We start from the raw sequence: 18,250 nt of genomic DNA on the forward strand, positions 1-18,250 counted from the left end.
CATTTCCATTGAAGGTTCTCTGGGAAAGGACCCTTCTGCTCTTGATGTCATAGACCAGGGGTGCCAAACTCGCAGCCCTCCAGATGCTCATGAACTACAATTCCCATTAGTCCCTCCCAACATGAGCATTGGCTATACTGGCAAGGGCTGATGGGAATTGTAGTTCATGAACATCTTGAGGGCTGTGAGTTTGACACCTGTGCCATAGTTAGTGCAAGTCAGAGCCAGAACAGAGCAACAGTCTGACTCTGCATCAGATAGCTACAAGGGTTCACGAAAACCACAGAAGCACTATATCAGTGGTGGTGAACCTTTGGCACTCCAGATGTTATGGACTACAATTCCCATCAGCCCCGCCACCAATTGGCCATGCTGGCAGGGGCTGATGGGAATTGTAGTCCATAACATCTGGAGTGCCAAAGGTTCGCCACCACGGCACTATATCAATTGGGTGATTACCCTGAAAGCCATACAGACCAAGGGTTGTCCTTTCTACTTCTCCTTTGACACCTGGCAGCGTATCCACTGGTATTTGAGTTCATTGCTGTCCTCTGTCTTCATGCCTTAATGGCATTGCCCCTTCGTGTTTTTTGACTGTGCCTGTCTTTCCCCCTTTCAGCGCTGCGAGCACTGCCAGCGCACGGGCGCCACTGTCGGCTGCTGCCTCTCCGCCTGCCTCAGCAATTACCACTTCATGTGCGCCCGCCTACGCCACTGCACCTTCCAGGATGACAAGAAGGTCTTTTGTCAGAAGCACATTGATCTCCTGGATGGGACGGTAAGGGAGGCGAGGGCGCATTGGATCTCGGGGAAGGGGAGGCACCTTCTTTGGCCTAGATCGTTTGAGGTCCGTGCTATGAGTTCCATGTGATTTTGGACACCCCTAGCCATGTGGTTTTAATGTGACACCCCGTGCCATGTGATTTTTTAATGTGAAAATCTAACGGGTGCCGTTTCTAGAGGGAGCTGGGGCTAACCCCTTTCGGTCGCAGCCCGGACCTAAGTTTTCTGTCCCACAGGAGATAGTGGCAGAAGATGGCTTTGATGTCTTGCGCCGCGTCTACGTCGACTTTGAGGGCATCAGTTTCAAGAGGAAATTCATGGTGGGCCTGGAGCCGGACACCATCAAGATGATGATAGGTAAATGGGAACCGGGAGGGCGGGGAGCATCCGATCAGTGGGATACGGGACAGGCCAAGGGTCTCCAGCTTCTTTGAGCCTGTGGGCACCTTTGGGGTTCTGACTCACTGGGATGGACACAGCCACCAAATGGCTACCATAGGAAGCAGAGCCAGCCACCAAATGGCTGCGTCAATCACACTGTAAAGATGGTGGTCCCGTGGGAGCAGCTGCTGCCAAAGTAACATTGATAAAAAATCTGCAGACCATCTCCAGTGGTCAGTCAGCAGCCTGGCTGGGAAAAAGCTGCTCTTGGCCCCACCCACTTTCTAAAAACACTTGCTGGGTGCTATGACGGCTATGATCACCATGTTGGGGAACCCCTGAGATAAGCAGAGTCTTATCAGCCCCCCCCCTCCCCACCGCCACCCTCCCACACACACATATGCACCTTTGCCCACAAGAGTTGGTTATAACATTGGCCTTCCACAGAGGTGAATGAAAGGAGTGGTGAGTTCAGAGTGGCTGGGAACTATTGGGGTGCAGAGATAGGGAGGTGCAGCCTTTCCCTCCATTTACAAACAATTGCCCATGCCAGCAAGGACTGATGGGAATTGTAGTCCATGAACATCTGAAGCGCCAGAGTTGGACGCCTCTGTATTAGGCAGTGTGGTCTCCTGGGCGTGGCATCCACCTCTCTGCTCATTCCGTTCCCTCCTCTAGGTTCCATGAAGATTGATAGTCTGGGGATGCTGACGGACTTGTCGGAGTGCGAGGGACGTCTCTTTCCCGTAGGCTACCAGTGAGTATCGGCTTCCTGGATGGCTGTGGGCTCCTGTCTCCTTGTGTTGTTAAACAAAACACTGTTGTCCTTGGGATCTTCACACTATTCCACAATTGTGGGCTGGATGAGATTTATTTAGCACCATGCATAAAAACACAATGGAGGGGGAACAGCGGTATGGCCGTGTTCACCCCCTTCCCTCACAGATGTCTGTTTTATTTCTTTCATTTCCTTACGTTTTAGTTATTCATTCCTCGATTTTAATCTCACAACAACCCTGTGAGGTAGAGCACCAAGTGTTGGACTAGGATCTGAGAGACCCTGGTTCAAATACCTATCTGCTGTCGAAGCTCTCTGGGTGACCTTGGGCCAGTGACACCCGCTCAGCCGGTCCTACCTTTCAGACTTGTTGTGTGGATAAAATGGAAGAAACTGAGAATGTCGTAAACTGATTTGGGTATTCCGTGGGGAAAAAGGTGAATAATTAAAGCGAATAAATAATACATGATCTAATGATTTGGAGTGGTAGTATAGTGGTTAGGAGCGGCAGACTCTAATTTGGAGAACCGGGTTTGATTTCCCACTCCTCCACAAGAGTGGCGGACACTCCTCTGGTCAACTGGATTTGTTGCCCACTCCTCCATATGAAGCCTGCTTTGTGACCATGGACCAGTCACAGTTCTCAGAATTCTCTCAGCCCCGCCTGCCTTACTAGGTGTCTTTTGTGAAGAGAGGAAGGAGTTTGTCAGCCGCTTTGAGACTCCTTACAGTTGAGAAAAGCGGGGTCTATAATCCAAACATCTTCTTCTAAATGAGTTCTTCCCGTTCCTTAACTTCTTGAGCGATTAGAGCAGAGGTGTCCAACTCATGACATGGCCATGCCAGCAGGGGCTGCTGGGAATTGTAGTCCCATGAACATCTGAAGAGCCAGAGTTGGACACCCCTGGATTAGAGCCATGGACTGTCATTTCCAGTTCTTGCTGAAAAACATTTTTTCTTGTTGCCAAACGGGAGGAGCCACCACCCCCTCTCAGAAGAGGACAGCAGTTTCTGCTGCTGACCTCAAGGCAACTTGGTCAGAAAAGGTTTCTGCCTTTGTTTACGAGAACAGAGTGTGTCCCTACTGAGTCTTTGGTGCCACCGCGTCTGCCGCCACTCCTTCGTCAAAGATGCTGTTATGCTATGAGATGATGCACCAGCGGACAAAAATTCTCCCTCTTAACCCAGCTCTTAAACCCTTTTCCTGGATGTGTCTGTTTCTCTCACCTCCTGCTATTTAAACTGGGTCTCCGGCAAAGGCCGGTCCAGTTGTCGTGTTGCAGAAAGAAACACCCATATCCTCGAGGCTTATTTAGGGCCATCAGTGGGCTGCCTGTGCCCTGCTGCTCAGGTGCAGGAATCAGAAAAGGGTCCTTTTTTCTCGGAAGCCGCTCTGCCCAGCCAGATGTGTCACGCTGCACTGCCCTCCCTCCCACATTCCAGGTGTTCCCGGATTTATTGGAGCACAGTGGACGCCCGCAAGCGGTGCTGGTACAAGTGCCGGGTCCTGGAGTACCGGCCAAAGCTGAGCCAGGAGGAGCCAGACGCTCTCGGGGTGCAGGAGGAGAACCACACCATCGTGCACAGCCCAGCTGTCCCTGCAGGTGAGACTGGCTCAGGCATGTTTAAACAGGGCCTGTTCTCGGAGGGACTTTCCCTGCTGGATCCCATGCCGGTTTGGCTACTTCCACCCGCCGTGCGTATTTGTTTGGAGCCAGCCGGACCGGCAGCGAAAGGAGATCAGTGAGCTTTCAAAGCCAGACAGGCAGCTGGCCACTTTTCCCTGGGCAAGTAATCATTATTTTCAAGGCAGGTAACTTACTGGACATACCCAAATTCAAGGCACGGCATGTCTTATGGAGAATGGAGTGCAGGATTTGACCACTAAGAATCCCAACTGCTGTTCGTGTGCAAATTTTTTGCAGGGGTGGTCAGTCCTGGATGATCAACCCCAGAGCTGTCCAGCTGTCCTCAGCCTGGTGGGACTTTCTGTCCAACAAGACTAGGACCTGCAGGACTTAAGTCAGTTCCACAGGACCTGTAAGCCAGAGATGTTCCTCCAAGCCTCCAGTAGAGGAACAGCTGTCCTTCTATCCCACAGGTGTCAAACTCGCGGCCCTCCAGATGTTCATGAACTATAATTCCCATCAGCCCTTGCCAGTATAGCTAATGCTCATGTTGGGAGGGACTGATGGGAATTGTAGTTCATGAACATCTGGAGGGCCGCGAATTTGACACCCCTGGTCTATCCTTATCCCTCCTTATTTCCCCTAAAATCCATATTGAACACCACATTGGGGGGAGCCATAGAGTCATAACGAAGAAAGCATTATAAAGAAGATAGCTGGAATTTTAACTGAAGGTGATGTTAGACATGGTGTTGTATTCCTTATGGGCTTATCTGTACTATGTCAGAAGCCGCACTGAGCCCGGCTTTGTCAAGGGGAGGGCAAGGTCTAAATTAAGTAAAATAAAAATAATAAAATAAAAATAAAACCCTGAGTCTGGGGTGTGGGGAAGGTGAATGGCTTTTCTATTGATTTGGGTGTGTGTGTTAATGATCATTCATTCATTCATTCATTCATTCATTCATTCATTCATTCATTCATTCATTCATTTATTAAATTTATATCCTGGCCTTCCCAACAGGGCTCAGGGCGGCGAACATCAGTAAACCAAATAAATACAATAAAACAGTATACAATTAGCCATATCGATTAAAACTTTTCTTGCACCTTCTTATACTTAGTGTAAGAGGAAAGTATGCAAGACTGAACTAATAAGTGTGCATGCGCGGAATTAGTGCAATCTCCGTAAGTCATGTAAGGCTGCTTTATTTTAGACTTGGCGTCAATTGTTAAGTCGCTCACCGGCCTTTTTAGCTGTAGAGGCCCTTGCAGGCAGGAAGGGTTCACAGATGTTGTGCTCTCTCCGATGACTGTTCCATGATGCCAGGGCTTTCTTTGCTTGATTCAAAATACCTGTCCGGGGTGAGCATCACGGGGTTCCATGCCCTCTGTCGCTGCCCCCATGATCTCTGATGGTCTGGATACTCCTGTTTCAGATGCTAACCTCGGAGAAAAGCAACTTCAGGACGTGGCGCCACCCTTGCTGCCACCGGAGCGTCACTCTCCCGCACAGAACCCAGGACCTCTGCCACCCCCGGAGCCTGCTATATCCAAGCCCAGACCTCTCTCTGGAGCTCGCATCAAAGTGCCCAACTACTCCCCCACTCGGCGGCCTATAAGTGGGGTGTCATCCCGCCCGCTTCCCTCTCCCGGTGAGTACCTGTTCTGCGCAATAGACAGGGAGCCAAAATGGAAGTTGGTGACTGAAAGTCTCAGAAGGTGCCGCCATTTTATCCTCACCATGTGCCTGGGAAGTAGGTTAGGCTGAGATGAGAGTATTTGTCTGGCCCAGGTTCACACAGTGAGATTCCATAGTAGAGTAGGGATGCAAACCTGGGTCTCCCAGATCCGAGTTATACTTGGACTGCTAGGCAGTGTACGTCTTATTTGCAAAACAGAAGAAAGGTAAGATATAAGTGAATTTGTACAGTAAGTTGAGGGCTGGGGAGAGAAAACCATTGACAGTTCTGGACTGTAGAGTTTTAGTGTGTGTGTGTGTGTGTGTTTTTAATGGAGTGTGAGGCTAAACACCCACAGTGGGTTTTGTGTGAAAGTTGTAACATCCAACCGTGGAATGAGGAGGTCGTCTATCCATTTAAAAACATCCCCTGAAAGGAAGGGGGTCCCTTTGAAGTGGGCGCAGGTGTTCCCTTGACAGATCCTTCCTTGTTCTTCTTTTCCCAGGGAGTGCATCATCCATGTCCCATCACATCTTGACAGTGGGAGACCCGGACTTCCCCACTCCACGCCGTACTCAGCGCCTCAGCCCCTTGTCGCCTAGCGGTGCCCCCCGCACCTGCCGGTCTTCCCTCCCCCCACAAGCCACTGCAAACAGGACTAGTCCCCCTGGCATCAATCTCAGGGCCATGTTGCCTCTCCCAGGCGAACCCCCGGCTGGGAGTGGCTTTAGGCACACGTCTACCTCTGACGGGCAGCGGCCCGCACCTACCTCACCCCCTCCCTCGCCCCCAGCTGTACCCCCAGAGCTGGCTTTTGAGCTCAACGTCTCCGACTTGGAATTTGACGACAGTCTCTTGGATGAGCCCTTTCAGGAAGAGGAGCTGGGCGTGCCACGGACGTGCCCCTCGCCCAGCCTGGGGCTGCCTCAGTTGGACGGGCTGGGGGACGCAGAGAGTGAGGAAGAAGGAGACGCTGGGCGCTACTTCCGCTTTCCACGCACGGTGCTGACGCGAGAGCCGCCCCTGCCCTCGTACCCCCTGGACCTACCCCTGCCTCACATCCACCAGCTGGACGGGATAGACGACGGCACGGACAGCGAGGCGGATGCCACAGGGGGGCACCCGTCGGCCAAAGGCAAGCAAGTGGAACCGAGGGTCGAGAGGGAGCTGGCTGGCCCCGCTCCCGCACCAGAGGACCTGCCTTCTGACATTGTGGACTTTGTGCTGAAGAACATGGATGCCCCTGAAAGCAAGGCCCCGCTGCCCGTCTGCCCCAATCGGACCTCTCCGCCCCTGCCACCCCCTACCTCTGCCAGTCTTAACGGCACTGAGTCAGCCCACCTGAGTCCTGCTCTGGAACCCACCCCAACCCTAATGCTCAGTTGCGCCCAAGTGCCCAGCGGCCCCGAGGTGAAGGTGCTGAGCTCTGAGGGCCAAAAACCCGGCTCCAGAATCATCCTGGTGAACAAGCTGGGCCCGGTCTGTGTCAAAGTGCAGGGTGAAGAAGGCACATTCGGTGCCCAAGACGGGGAGCAGGCCTCTGGCTGCAAGGCCATACCAAATCCTGCCCCGGCACAGCCCATTCCCGGGCCGGGCCTTAACACAGTCATTTTACGGGCACCGCTGAGCCTTGCTCCGAGCCCAGTTCCTTGGACCATCGGGGGTCCAGTGCTCAGCATGGTGCCCATGATGAACGTGGTGGGTGCCGCACCTCAGGCTGCTGCAGGGCAGCTGGCATTGGGGCTCCCCCAGACCTGTCTGTTGCAGCCTGTCTCCGTGAATCCAGAGGTGCTCAGCCTTCCACGCTTGGTGTCCTTACCCAGCCCCCGCCCGGCCATCCGGGTCAAGAGGGTCTCCACCTTTGTTGGAAACGTGCCCATGAAGAAGGCGAAGGTGGATGGAGTCCATGAAGAAGATGCATTGGTGGCGTCATCTGCAGAGACTCCTGGTCATTTGGTTAACAACTGCCTTTCTGGCAACACAGGAGGCTCTAGGTGTGTATACTTGGTCTTCCGGGCTGTCGTTTCTCTCTGCTTGGCTCCTTCCGTATGAATAGCCCACAGGCTTATTATTGTTACTGCACAACTAACATGCTTGTCCTGTAATGCTTTTCACCCTAACCTGGATGGCCCAAGCAACCCTGATCTCATCAGTTCTCCCCTGAGCGGGAGGACATCTTGTGGGTGGTTCCCATTGTCCCACCATGGAGGCAGGAAATGACTTTTTTCCTCTTCCTGTTGGGAGGAACCACCCCCAGGACTTATTTCCTGCCTCTAAGGGGAGAGCACATGGACGACCTGCTCTTTTAACTTTGCATTCTACCTTGCTGCTTCCAAGCAGGTAACGGCAGGACACCCCCAGTGATCTCTCGTCGTGAAAACCCAACGGGGTCACCCTAAGTGGGCTGCCATTGCTGTTGCTTACTACCACACCACCATGCAATGGTTTTCTTGCAGTGGTTCATTTCCAACAAATTGAAATTAGAGCTGGCCGTGAAAATTTCGTCGCACTGCCGTAGTTCAGAAAACACAGGACGGGTGGGTCGATGGGCGTCTCGGCTGCCTTGTCTGTGCTTGTTTATGAAACGGTTAAGGACAGCCTGCAGAAAAAGGAAGAGGGAGAAATGGGACAATGTAAACATTCAGGTCCTGACCTGGGTGGGCCAGGCTGGTGCAATCTCATCAGAGCTCAGAAGCTAAGCAGGGTCGGCCTTGGTTAGTATTGGGATGGGAGACCACAAGGAAGATGGTGCTTGCGATGCAGAGCTGGAAACAGCAAACCGCCTCTGTTTGTCTCTTGCCTTGGAAACCCCGTGGGGTCGCCGTTAAGTCAGCTTTGACCTGACAGTGCTTAGAACCACCAAATTGTTTGTATGGAGCCCCCAAAAGCCTGTCCCTAGGCGTCTTTCAAGGGACCAGATTGTTTCCTAATGGCCAGAGCCTGACGCGAGAGAGGGGACTTTCGCTGAAATGCTGAAAGGGACCAGAAGGTAGCAGAATAGTCATGCCCAGTCCAGGGCTTTGAGGCTACAGGTTGTGTAACGTGGTGGTTTTGCTGGTAGTCCACTGGTTGCCCCACCTAGCAGGGTAGGAAGACCCAGTTAGCTTTGACGGTGGAGCTGGAAGTGAGATCCATTTGCATTCAAAGCAATGGTCTCTTATTTGTGGCTAGGATTGAGGTGTATGGATTGATCTGCAGAAGAGGAGGAGTTTGGATTTATATCCCACCTTTCTGTCCTGTAAAGAGACTCAAGGTGGCTTACAAGCTCCTTTCCTTCCTCTCCCCACAACAGATACCTGGTGAGATAGGTGAGGATGAGAGAACTCCAAAGAACTGTGACTAGCCCAAGGTCACCCAGCAGGAATGTAGGAGTGGTTCACCAGATAAACCTCTGCCACCGAGGTGGAGGAAGGGGAAATCAAACCTGGTTCTCCAGATTAGAATCCACCTGCTCTTAACCACTATACAACCCTGGCTCAAGAGATGCTTTCCATTTTCTGGCTACAGTGAATGGAACATCAGGGCTGTGCCACAGGGATTCTGGCACCACTCAGGTGTGGTTAGAAGGCACCTGTAACGGCAGGTGTGGTGGTCTGTGACAAGTCGGTGCCTGGACGGGAGACTTCCAGGGAACCCTCCTGCACTGCCTTGAGTTCCAAGGGTGGTGGCTAAGCACTTGTAATTAAGTTAAGGTAAATAGAGCCACTGCGGTGTCGTAGTTAAGAGCAGTGGACTCCAACCTGGAGAATCCGGTTCTGTTCTGCACTCATCCATGAAGCCTGCTGGGATACCTTGGGCCAGTCACGGTTCTATCAGAACTCTCTCAGCCCACAGATAGCCAACCACCTTCAAATATCTCTTGCCACCAAGGTCACCATAAGTCAACTTTGACTTGACAACAAAATCATACGTCCACAGGGTCAAGGTCAGGGGCCCTTATATGAAGGAGGAGGAGAGCTATCTGGCCTTGGGGGTCCAAAACCTCCCAGCAGGGCTTCTCATTGGTCCAGCCAACAGACTGCACAGATCTGTCTGTGTTGTTGTTCATGAGGAGGCTGTGCTTTTAAATACTTCCCGCCTCAGTTCTTTACTGAGAGTTCTGGGGACGGATGGGGAATGGAAAGGGGAAAGGGATGCTTTAGTGATAATAAGCTTCTGAGATGAGCACCCCCTCCCAGCTCCCGGGCTCCTATGGAGCTGTTCGCACGATGCTCTGCGTTCTTTCTTTGGCTGAAGGCAGACAGTTTGTGAGAGAGGGTTTCCCCTGGTGCATCCAGTTATCTCTTTGCCTGCCCTTTGGCCTCTGTTAGGCCTTTGAACCCTGTGCAAAGAGAAGAGAGGACAACGGAACTCTTTTTTTAACCCTCTTCTTAATTCTTTGACTAAGCTATTAAGCATGCTCTTGCCTCTATCGTCCCGGTTTCAAGTCACATCATAGTGTTGGACATGCAGTGCAGAAGTTGTTGAATGGTTCTGAGAAATTTTGATTGGACCCACTCCAAGGGGGCAAAGCAGGTCCAAAGAGGGTCCCATACAGAGGTGGGGCCAGGGTTTTAGTTTGGAAGAGTTTGAGGATGTCCGGGGTATAATACCCTCCCTGCACTCTTAAGTATTTAACTATGTTATAAGTCCAAACATGTAGGAATCCCAGGATGTCCGCCCCAGCTTTATTCCAACTCGCTTCCCTTCCAGCGTCCTCTTCTCGCAAACAGCTTTCTTTTTGCTCCCTCAAGTTTCTCCTGGTGCTGTGGCCTCAGTTGGGAAGCGTACCTGGAGACCACCGCATTGTGTTTTGACATACCGCCCTTTTGCCCTGCAGCATCGGGAAGGTTCGGATGAAGACCCCCACGACAAAGGGTGTCTTAGACCTAGATGCACTGAAAGAGGAGGCGGGCACTGCCGGCAAGAATGAGCTGTGAGTGTGACGTTGAGGCTGTGGGAGCCCAGCCTGTCCCATCCAGAGTGCCTGACCACCATCCTTCTCTCCTCTCTCTCTGCAGGTCCCCAGTGGAGCACTCCCCTTCCTCCACCGCGATGCACTCCCGTCCCGGGACCCCAGATCAGGGCCAGGAGCCTCTGCTGGAACCCATCTGGCACAGATATGCAGGTACGGGAATCTCTGTCTCTTTCTTGTGTTGGCTGGGCAGTTAGATCCTGGGCCGGCTGGCTCCCACTAATGCCTCTTTGGTTTGTGTACCCCCACGTGTTAAAATATCCCTGCTTTTCCTCCCTCTTTGAAGTTTGGGAGAGGTCTGCCTGCGTGTAAGTTTAGGCACATCTCTCTGCCCCCCACCTTTTTGGGAACAACAAAGGGGCCTGTGGCAAATCCAGTTTCCTTGGGACGCCAACTTAATTCTAACACAAGCTCCCTTCGGTGGGGGGTGGTGTGTGTTCTGCGCCAATCAAAGAACACAATAGCTAAATGAGAGCTAGGCCAGAGGGTAATCTTGGTTAAGAACTCTGTTCTGAGATCAAAGTGAGCAGGCCAAGTTTTCCTGTTTCAGGTGTGGGCATTTGGGGGGAGGGGGGCAGGGTTCTGTCCCAAGCTCTTCTGTTGGTACCTTAGATCAGAGGTGTCCATGCCAATTGACCATGCCAGCAGGGGCTGATGGGAATTGTAGTCCATGAACGTCTGAAGCGCCAGAGTTGGACACCCCTGCATTAGGTTTTTGGGCTGTTCTCTTTCAGTTTCTCCTTCGTTCCTCGTCTAGGGCTGTCTCTCATGGCAGCTTGAATCTGCCCAGGTGGGGAGGGGGAGGCTCTGTCCCGTCCCCTCTGCTGGGCCCAATCCTGCAGGCAGTACTATCCCTGTGACTCTGCAGCATCACTGAAAGGCTTGCTCCTTTGTGCCCCCAGTGGGCCTTTCTAGTTCAGATGAGGACAACCTGAACCAGGAAGACAAAGAGAACGAGGTGCCCCGCAAGACGCAGCCCCACCTGCGCTTCGAGATCACCAACGAGGACGGCTTGAACGTGCAGGCTGAAAGCATTGAAGGTGAGACGGCAGCCGGTGGCCTCCTTCAGCTGTGGTGGAGTGACAGAGACTCTGCCCACACTGATACTTGCTCTTTTTTGCTCTTGGGAACCCAGTGGCTGTGGTGCACTTTTGTTGGAGAGCAGCATCCTTTGCCAGATCCGCGTTTCTCCCAATCTGAGGTCGGGTGTTTCATTATTCCATAGAGAATCACCTCCTGCCCTTTCTCTATTCAGGTGCCTGGAAAGCAGTGATTGAGAAAGTTCAGGAAGCTCGTACCAATGGCAGGTTGAAGCACCTGTCCTTTGCAGGTAAGGGTGCCAAATCACCCCCTCCCCCTTCGTGTAGGGGTGCGAAGGTGAGGCAGAAGCACTCTGCATTCTGTTTTCTTACAACTGGAGTGACAAGGCAGGGTGGCTGAGTCTCTTTCGTGGCAGGCATGAACGGCGTGCGGATGCTGGGGATGCACCACGATGCCATCATCTTCCTGGTGGAGCAGCTATACGGGGCCAAGGCCTGCCATAAATACAAGTTCCGGTACCATCAGCACGAAGGCGAGGAAGAGGAGCTGCCTCTCAACCCTCACGGCTGTGCCCGGGCCGAATTCTATGTGAGGTAGGCAGTGGCTTTGCTTGAGATTGGCAGTGGCCTTCCTTACGGCCAGCATCCAGTAAGGCCCGGGTGCCTCTGGAGAAAGGTGATGAGGAGTGTTCTGGAACCCAGATTGCACCCCTGAATCGGATATCATTGAGTGAGGAAAAGTGTTTATTTATGTAGTCCGTCTTTCTTGCCAAGACTGCAGATTGCAGAATGTAAAACAATGGATTATGGCCAGTGTAAGACACAGAATGAACAGTTGAACAGAGAAACCCAGTTTGTCCCAGTTAGAAATGAGAGAGCTTCAGCTTTCAAAATGGTGGCTACATATTGAAAAAAAGATCTTTTCTTTGGGCTTCTCTTGGGAGGCCCTACAAATGCTCACCGCTCCGGAGATTTACCATCGCTTAAAGACTAGATTATTTAATCAAGAGTATCAATTTCTCCTGAGCAAAGCGCAAAGCTCTTGCTCTCCAATATTCTTTGGGATTATCCCTCAGAAATCTAGCCATGCTATATACCTGCAACAACTTATTAATTACAATTGCAGATGGGTCATGACTAGAGCAAGGTGTAACTCTTTTCCATCAGTTTTACACATCTTCAAGGAATTAAGCTTCTCTGGTGAAATTCCACAAAATGAGCATTAAACAATAGGTTTTGTCCTGATACAACTGATACACTTTCTCATATTCTGCTTCATTGTTCAAAGTACAACAACATCAGAACCGATTTGAGAACTGTGTTACCAACAGGATTTATGCTCCTTTCTGATAAAACAAAAATGGCTAAGCTTCTGAATAGCTCTAGTGTTGAAATCTCTGAAGCTGTTGCTATGTTTTTGCTCTGTGTACTGCAAGTTGAGCAATAATGATCTTTTTATTGTATTTGAAATTCTTGGCACTGGTTTTATGCCTAATAAAGGTTTTGGATTTGGATTTGGAACAGTTGAATTATATCGTTGAAAAACAGAGCAATAAAAACAGCATAATATATCAAGCAATAAAAACAGCTTAATATATCAAGCAATAAAAATATATCAAGCAGTAAAATATATATGTATATCAAGCAGTAAAAACTAGTCCGTCTTTCTTGTTAAGACTGCAGATTGCAGAATTTAAAACAATGGATTATGGCCAGTGTAAGACACAGAATAAACAGTTGAATTATATAGTTGAAAAACAGAGCAATAAAAACAGCATACTATATCGAGCAATAAAAACAGCATGATATAACAAGCAGTAAAAACAGCATAATATATCAGCATAAACGCAGAAACTGGTTTTCAAAAATTAGAAAATGATGCAATACAAGCCAGATAATGTGTATAATAAGCAATGCCATAGAGCCGTTGTTCCCTTGTAAAAAGCAAATGATCCCATTCTTCATTGATTAGGGTGGGTGAATGCTAAACAGAATGTACCAAGTGGCCAGGGGGAGGGAGACAGGGAAGGAGAAGCTCTCCTATGTGCTGAAATGGAACAATCCTCCCCCACCCTCTGCTTCTCCAGGAAATGCACCTTTGACATCTTCAACTTCCTGGCATCCCAGCATCGTGTGCTTCCCGAGGGTGGCCCCTATGACGAAGAGGAGGATGAAGTGCAGCTCAAGTCCACTAGGTAAGAAGCCACACCTGACTTCGGCCATTCCAAAGTTTGAGGGAGTCTACACAGTCAATGCACAAAGGATTAAGACAGCCCGCAGAGCAAAGAAATCAGTGCTTGAAAAACTTTGTGATGGGGCAATAGGCAGCTAATAAGTGAGCTGAGTTCTATGCTGCAAGAAAATGCTTTGGAATTAACAGTCTCCTGATTTTCAGCCAGTGGGGTCTGGGATTACGGCAGTTGTTACGCATCCCAAAAAATGTTTTTAGATTGCATCTGCACTGGAATGCTGTTGAGGAGCATCTTCTGATTTTGAGGGAGAAGAAGAAGAATTTGGATTTATACCCCCTTTCTCTCCTGTAGGAGACTCAAAGGGGCTTACAATCTCCTTTCTCTTCCCCCCATCCCCCTACAAGAAGCACCCTGTGAGGTGGGTGAGGCTGAGAGAGTTCCGTAGAGCTGTGACTAGTCCAAGGTCTCCCAGCTGGCATGTGCTGGAGTGCATAGAATGATCTAGTTCCCCAGATAAGCCTCCACATCTCAAGTGGCAGAGCGGGGAATCAAACCCGGTTCTCCAGATTAGAGTGGACCTGCTCTTCAGCACTGTGCCACTGCTTGGTCCTTAGAAAAAAGGCCTCCATGGTCTCTGCAGTGGAACAGTGAAGTCTGAGGCCCCTACTTTTAAAAATCATGTAGAAAGTTACCAGGAAATAGTTAAGTTCCTTTTCTTTTCTCTTTCGGTTGGTGTCCGCCTGGCTGCACCAATTGGAAACTCCAGATATCCCCCAGAGGCAGTCTTTTGCTTGTATTTATTGTTGGCATATATCTTTATGTATTTTGTACATGGCACAAAGGAAAATGGAAAGGGAAAACTGAGAAGAGGTATTTATTTGGTATGCTTATGCGCAATTTTTCTTGTTTAGCTCATTTATCATTTGCCTTTCTATTCTGACACTCAAGGCGGATTACAGATTACAATATAATCCATGCAAGGAATACCGCAGCAAAACCAGATCACACCATTAACCAGTGATGAAATAAGAGCAGTAAAATAGATCCCATAGCCCTGATTTGACAAATTAGAAGCTCCGTTATGATACAATACAAGCATATTCAGGCACTAGCCCTGAAATATCAGAGAGAGACTGGTTTTCTTGGAGAGACGAAAGGAAAGAAACCATTTTCCCTTACCAATGTTATACACCTCTTTTATGGAAGAGGGTTTTTTCCTTCGGAATGGATTACGTCAACCTCAGTGATTTAATCAGGATTAAAAGGGAAATTGGCTGATTTCCAGCTGCACAGAATTGGTTTGTTTTGGAGAGACCCCAGAATGCTTGAACTATTTATTTCCCTGAAGTCAACCAGCAGATAGCTCAAGATGACACTGAACGAAGAGAACTTGCAGACCAACATAGCTTAATGGTTAGAGTGGTGGCTAGCATCTGGGATACCCAAATTCAAACTCCTCTTCTACCATGGAAGTTTGTGGGATGACCTTGGCCAGTCACATATGCTCCCCTTAACTTACGTGATAAGGTTGCTGTGAGGATAAAATGGAGAAGGGAAATGCTGTAAGGCCTTTTCCATTACCACTGGGGAGAAAAGTAGGATAACTGGACACTGTTCTGGTCATGACTCAAATAACTAAACTCCTTGCCTTCCAACAGGGAACTGCCATAACAGGGTAGAAATTATGGGGCAGTGTGTCATTCACATGCATTCTGCTCCCACCCTGAATTAATTAATTAATTAATTAATTAATTAATTAATTAATACATACATACATACATACATACATACATACATACATACATACATACATACATACATACATACATACATACATACTTTGGGCTTCTAGTCCGCCCCATCCCCGAAGGGCTCTGCATATATGTGTGCCATCAAGTCACATGCCAACAGGGTAGGGTTTTCAAGGCAAGAGAGGTTCAGAAATGGTTTGCCATTGCATGACTCTGCATGGGCTGGGAGAGTTCAGAGAGAACTGTGACTGGCCCAAGGTCATCCAATGGACTTCAGGGAACTGAACCCAGCCCGCTGCCCTTAACCATTATGTCACTCTGGCTCCCTTCCTAAATTACAGCCTTTAAATCTGTCCACTTCTGTCCGAAAACTCACCAGGTCTCCACCCTGTTGCCTGGCAGCGGTCTCAGAACTTAGTTTTGAAAAGTCTCACAACCAAACCCATCTGTCACGATCCTGTCCTTTGTTGCTGGTTCTTTTGTCTAGCCTGGCTTCTTCTCCTTCTTTTAGGCGAGCAACCAGCTTGGAGCTGCCCATGGCCATGCGCTTTCGGCACTTGAAGAAAACCTCCAAGGAAGCTGTGGGCGTGTACAGGTAACATCCCAGATCTTCAGCCACTTGCTTGAGTCCACAGCCCAGGTCTCCTTTGCCAGAGGGCAGTTTGTTTCCTAGTCTCATTTTGGATTTGGATTTATATATATCCCTCCGTTCTCTCCTGTAAGGAGACTCAAAGGGGCTTACAATCTCCTTTCCCTCCCCCCCTCCCCACAACAAACACCCTGTGAGGTGGGTGGGGCTGAAAGAGCTCGAAAGAACTGTGACTAGCCCAAGGTCATCCAGCAGGCATGTGCTGGAGTGCACAAGCTAACCTGGTTCTCCAGATCAGCCTCCACAGCTCAAGTGGCAGAGCGGAGAATCAAACCCGGTTCTCCAGATTAGGGTGGACCTGCTCTTAACCACTAAACCACGCTGGCATAGTGGTGAATGCTTGCCAAGTATACTCTTGACCTGCCTCATTAATTCTTATCCTTTTAAGGTAACTCTTTTTCTAGAGGAGTAGCCAAGTTAGTCGGTTGTAGGAAAAAAATCAAATCAAAGCCCAGCGGCACCTCAGAGACTAACCATCTATTTCAGAAGTAGTTTTTCTCTTCAAGTGTCACTGGACTTTCCTTCTGTTTCTGCTCTTTGATATGTAACCACCCTCTTTTCCTCCATTCCTTCCAGGTCAGCTATCCACGGCCGGGGTCTATTCTGCAAGCGAAACATTGACGCTGGTGAGATGGTGATAGAGTACTCGGGGATAGTCATCCGTTCCGTGCTGACAGACAAGCGGGAGAAATACTATGACAGCAAGGTACAGATAGGCCAGACAGAGAAGAACCACACCCTGAGTTGGAAGGGGATGGAATGTGTATGAACGGAAGGAGGGGGCGGGCCAGTGGGCAGGGTCCCTGGATCTGAAACCCTTCTCCTCTTGCCAGGGCATCGGGTGCTACATGTTCCGCATCGACGACTTCGACGTGGTGGACGCCACGATGCACGGCAACGCTGCCCGCTTCATCAACCACTCCTGCGAGCCCAACTGCTACTCGCGCGTCATCCACGTGGAGGGCCAGAAGCACATTGTCATCTTCGCCCTGCGGCGCATCTTTCGCGGGGAGGAGCTCACCTATGACTACAAGTTCCCCATCGAGGATGCCGGCAGCAAGCTGCCTTGCAACTGCGGGGCCAAGCGCTGCCGCCGCTTCCTCAACTGAGGACTCGTTTCCTGGCTGCAGGCCTTCCCGGGTAGCAGCTGAGGAGGGTGGGCCATGCCCAAGGGAGAGGAAAGGGTGGACCCAACTCTGCTGTACTGTTCCAACTGAGCCGCTGCCGCGGCTGCAGTGCTGGCTTTCGTTCTCAAGGCATGGAGACGTTTCATCTCCAAGAGCATCAGTGATGCCCATTTAATGTCAGAAAAGGAGGCCGTTGGCACGGCCCCATCGCTTGAATCTGTGGCTTGAAATTATGGCAGGCAGAGATATGGGACAAGTCTCAAAGGGTGTCTCCCGACCCCTTATTTGTGCCCATCTGCTTCATGAATCCTGATTATTATTATTATTGTTATTTTTCCCTTGTGGGGTGAGAACAGCATTTTCTTTAATTTTGTACTTTTAAATTTTGTGAATTCCCCCTTCCCCCTTGCTTAGAATCTCTGTCTAAAAGGAAAAAAAAAACATCAAACCCAGGAGGATGTAAATATTTGTACAAATTTCTAAACCTGTTTATTTTCTATGCACTTTTTTATTTAAGATGCTCAGTCAACTCAAGACGGGAAAGGGTTGGATTCTTGTTGGTATAATTTTAAATAAAACGCAATTTTGACACGAGTCTGAGATCTGTTGCAGTCATTTCGGGTTAAAGAGGAGCAAGTTTGTACTACCCACACAATAGATGAGCGAAACTCTTTAACTGGAAAAAAGTGTGTGTGTGTTTTTCCCTAGGGGTTTAAGGTCATGTGAGCTGATTTCAAAACAAGTAGGGATCAGCTGGCTGGCTTGTCTTTGAACTTGCATACAGCACCCAGAAGATGGTTCAGTGGCTACTAGCCATGGTGCTTGATGGAAACCCAGTGCCAGGAGGCAAGATCAAGGGAAGGCTTTGGCCTCTATGCCCTGTTGTTGGACCATCAGAGGACCTGACTGGCCACTGTGAGCTGGGCCAGATGGATCACTGGTCGGATACAGCAGGGCTATATTAATATAAGGGAGCTTCACAGAGGTGGAGCTACCAGGGGGCCAGGAGTGCGCGCTTGGGGGTGGAAAATCACTCCCCACGGCGCCCACCCCCCATGCACACACACTTACCTTCGTCAAACAGTGCAGGCTAGAGAAGCAGCCTGTTCCCTTCAGGATGAAAATGGCCTGGTGGGGACTACACTTCCCAGGAGACTTTGTGAGCCCCAGGGTCTCATTGGAAGTGTAGTTCCCACAAGGCCATTTTCAGCCTGAAGGAAACAGGCTGTTTCTCCAGCCTGCACTAAGGGGTGGCGGGGGGGGGGGCAGGACGCTGGGGGGGGGACGG

At 50.0% G+C, this 18,250-nt stretch overlaps 1 protein-coding gene across 3 annotated transcripts in view; it reads left to right on the forward strand.

Annotated features, from left to right (window-relative positions):
* Window positions 1–17,556, forward strand: part of KMT2B (lysine methyltransferase 2B) — a 74,458-nt gene extending 56,902 nt beyond the window's left edge. For 2 of the 3 annotated variants that reach the window (XM_048500451.1, XM_048500453.1), the window contains exons 23-37: window positions 620–778; window positions 1,020–1,140; window positions 1,843–1,921; window positions 3,386–3,546; window positions 5,007–5,222; window positions 5,755–7,243; window positions 10,069–10,164; window positions 10,250–10,356; window positions 11,106–11,243; window positions 11,459–11,533; window positions 11,660–11,837; window positions 13,331–13,438; window positions 15,698–15,781; window positions 16,412–16,541; window positions 16,669–17,556. In XM_048500451.1, the coding sequence (XP_048356408.1) occupies window positions 620–778; window positions 1,020–1,140; window positions 1,843–1,921; window positions 3,386–3,546; window positions 5,007–5,222; window positions 5,755–7,243; window positions 10,069–10,164; window positions 10,250–10,356; window positions 11,106–11,243; window positions 11,459–11,533; window positions 11,660–11,837; window positions 13,331–13,438; window positions 15,698–15,781; window positions 16,412–16,541; window positions 16,669–16,944 (3,417 nt within the window). In that variant the 3' untranslated portion in view covers window positions 16,945–17,556. The remainder of the gene's footprint in view (window positions 1–619; window positions 779–1,019; window positions 1,141–1,842; window positions 1,922–3,385; window positions 3,547–5,006; window positions 5,223–5,754; window positions 7,244–10,068; window positions 10,165–10,249; window positions 10,357–11,105; window positions 11,244–11,458; window positions 11,534–11,659; window positions 11,838–13,330; window positions 13,439–15,697; window positions 15,782–16,411; window positions 16,542–16,668) is intronic. The other variant, XM_048500452.1, reaches the window with a different exon arrangement.
* Window positions 17,557–18,250: the final 694 nt, after the last annotated feature.

This window comes from Sphaerodactylus townsendi, linkage group LG06, assembly GCF_021028975.2.
Source record: "Sphaerodactylus townsendi isolate TG3544 linkage group LG06, MPM_Stown_v2.3, whole genome shotgun sequence".
In the NCBI taxonomy this organism is placed as follows: Eukaryota; Metazoa; Chordata; class Lepidosauria; order Squamata; family Sphaerodactylidae; genus Sphaerodactylus; species Sphaerodactylus townsendi.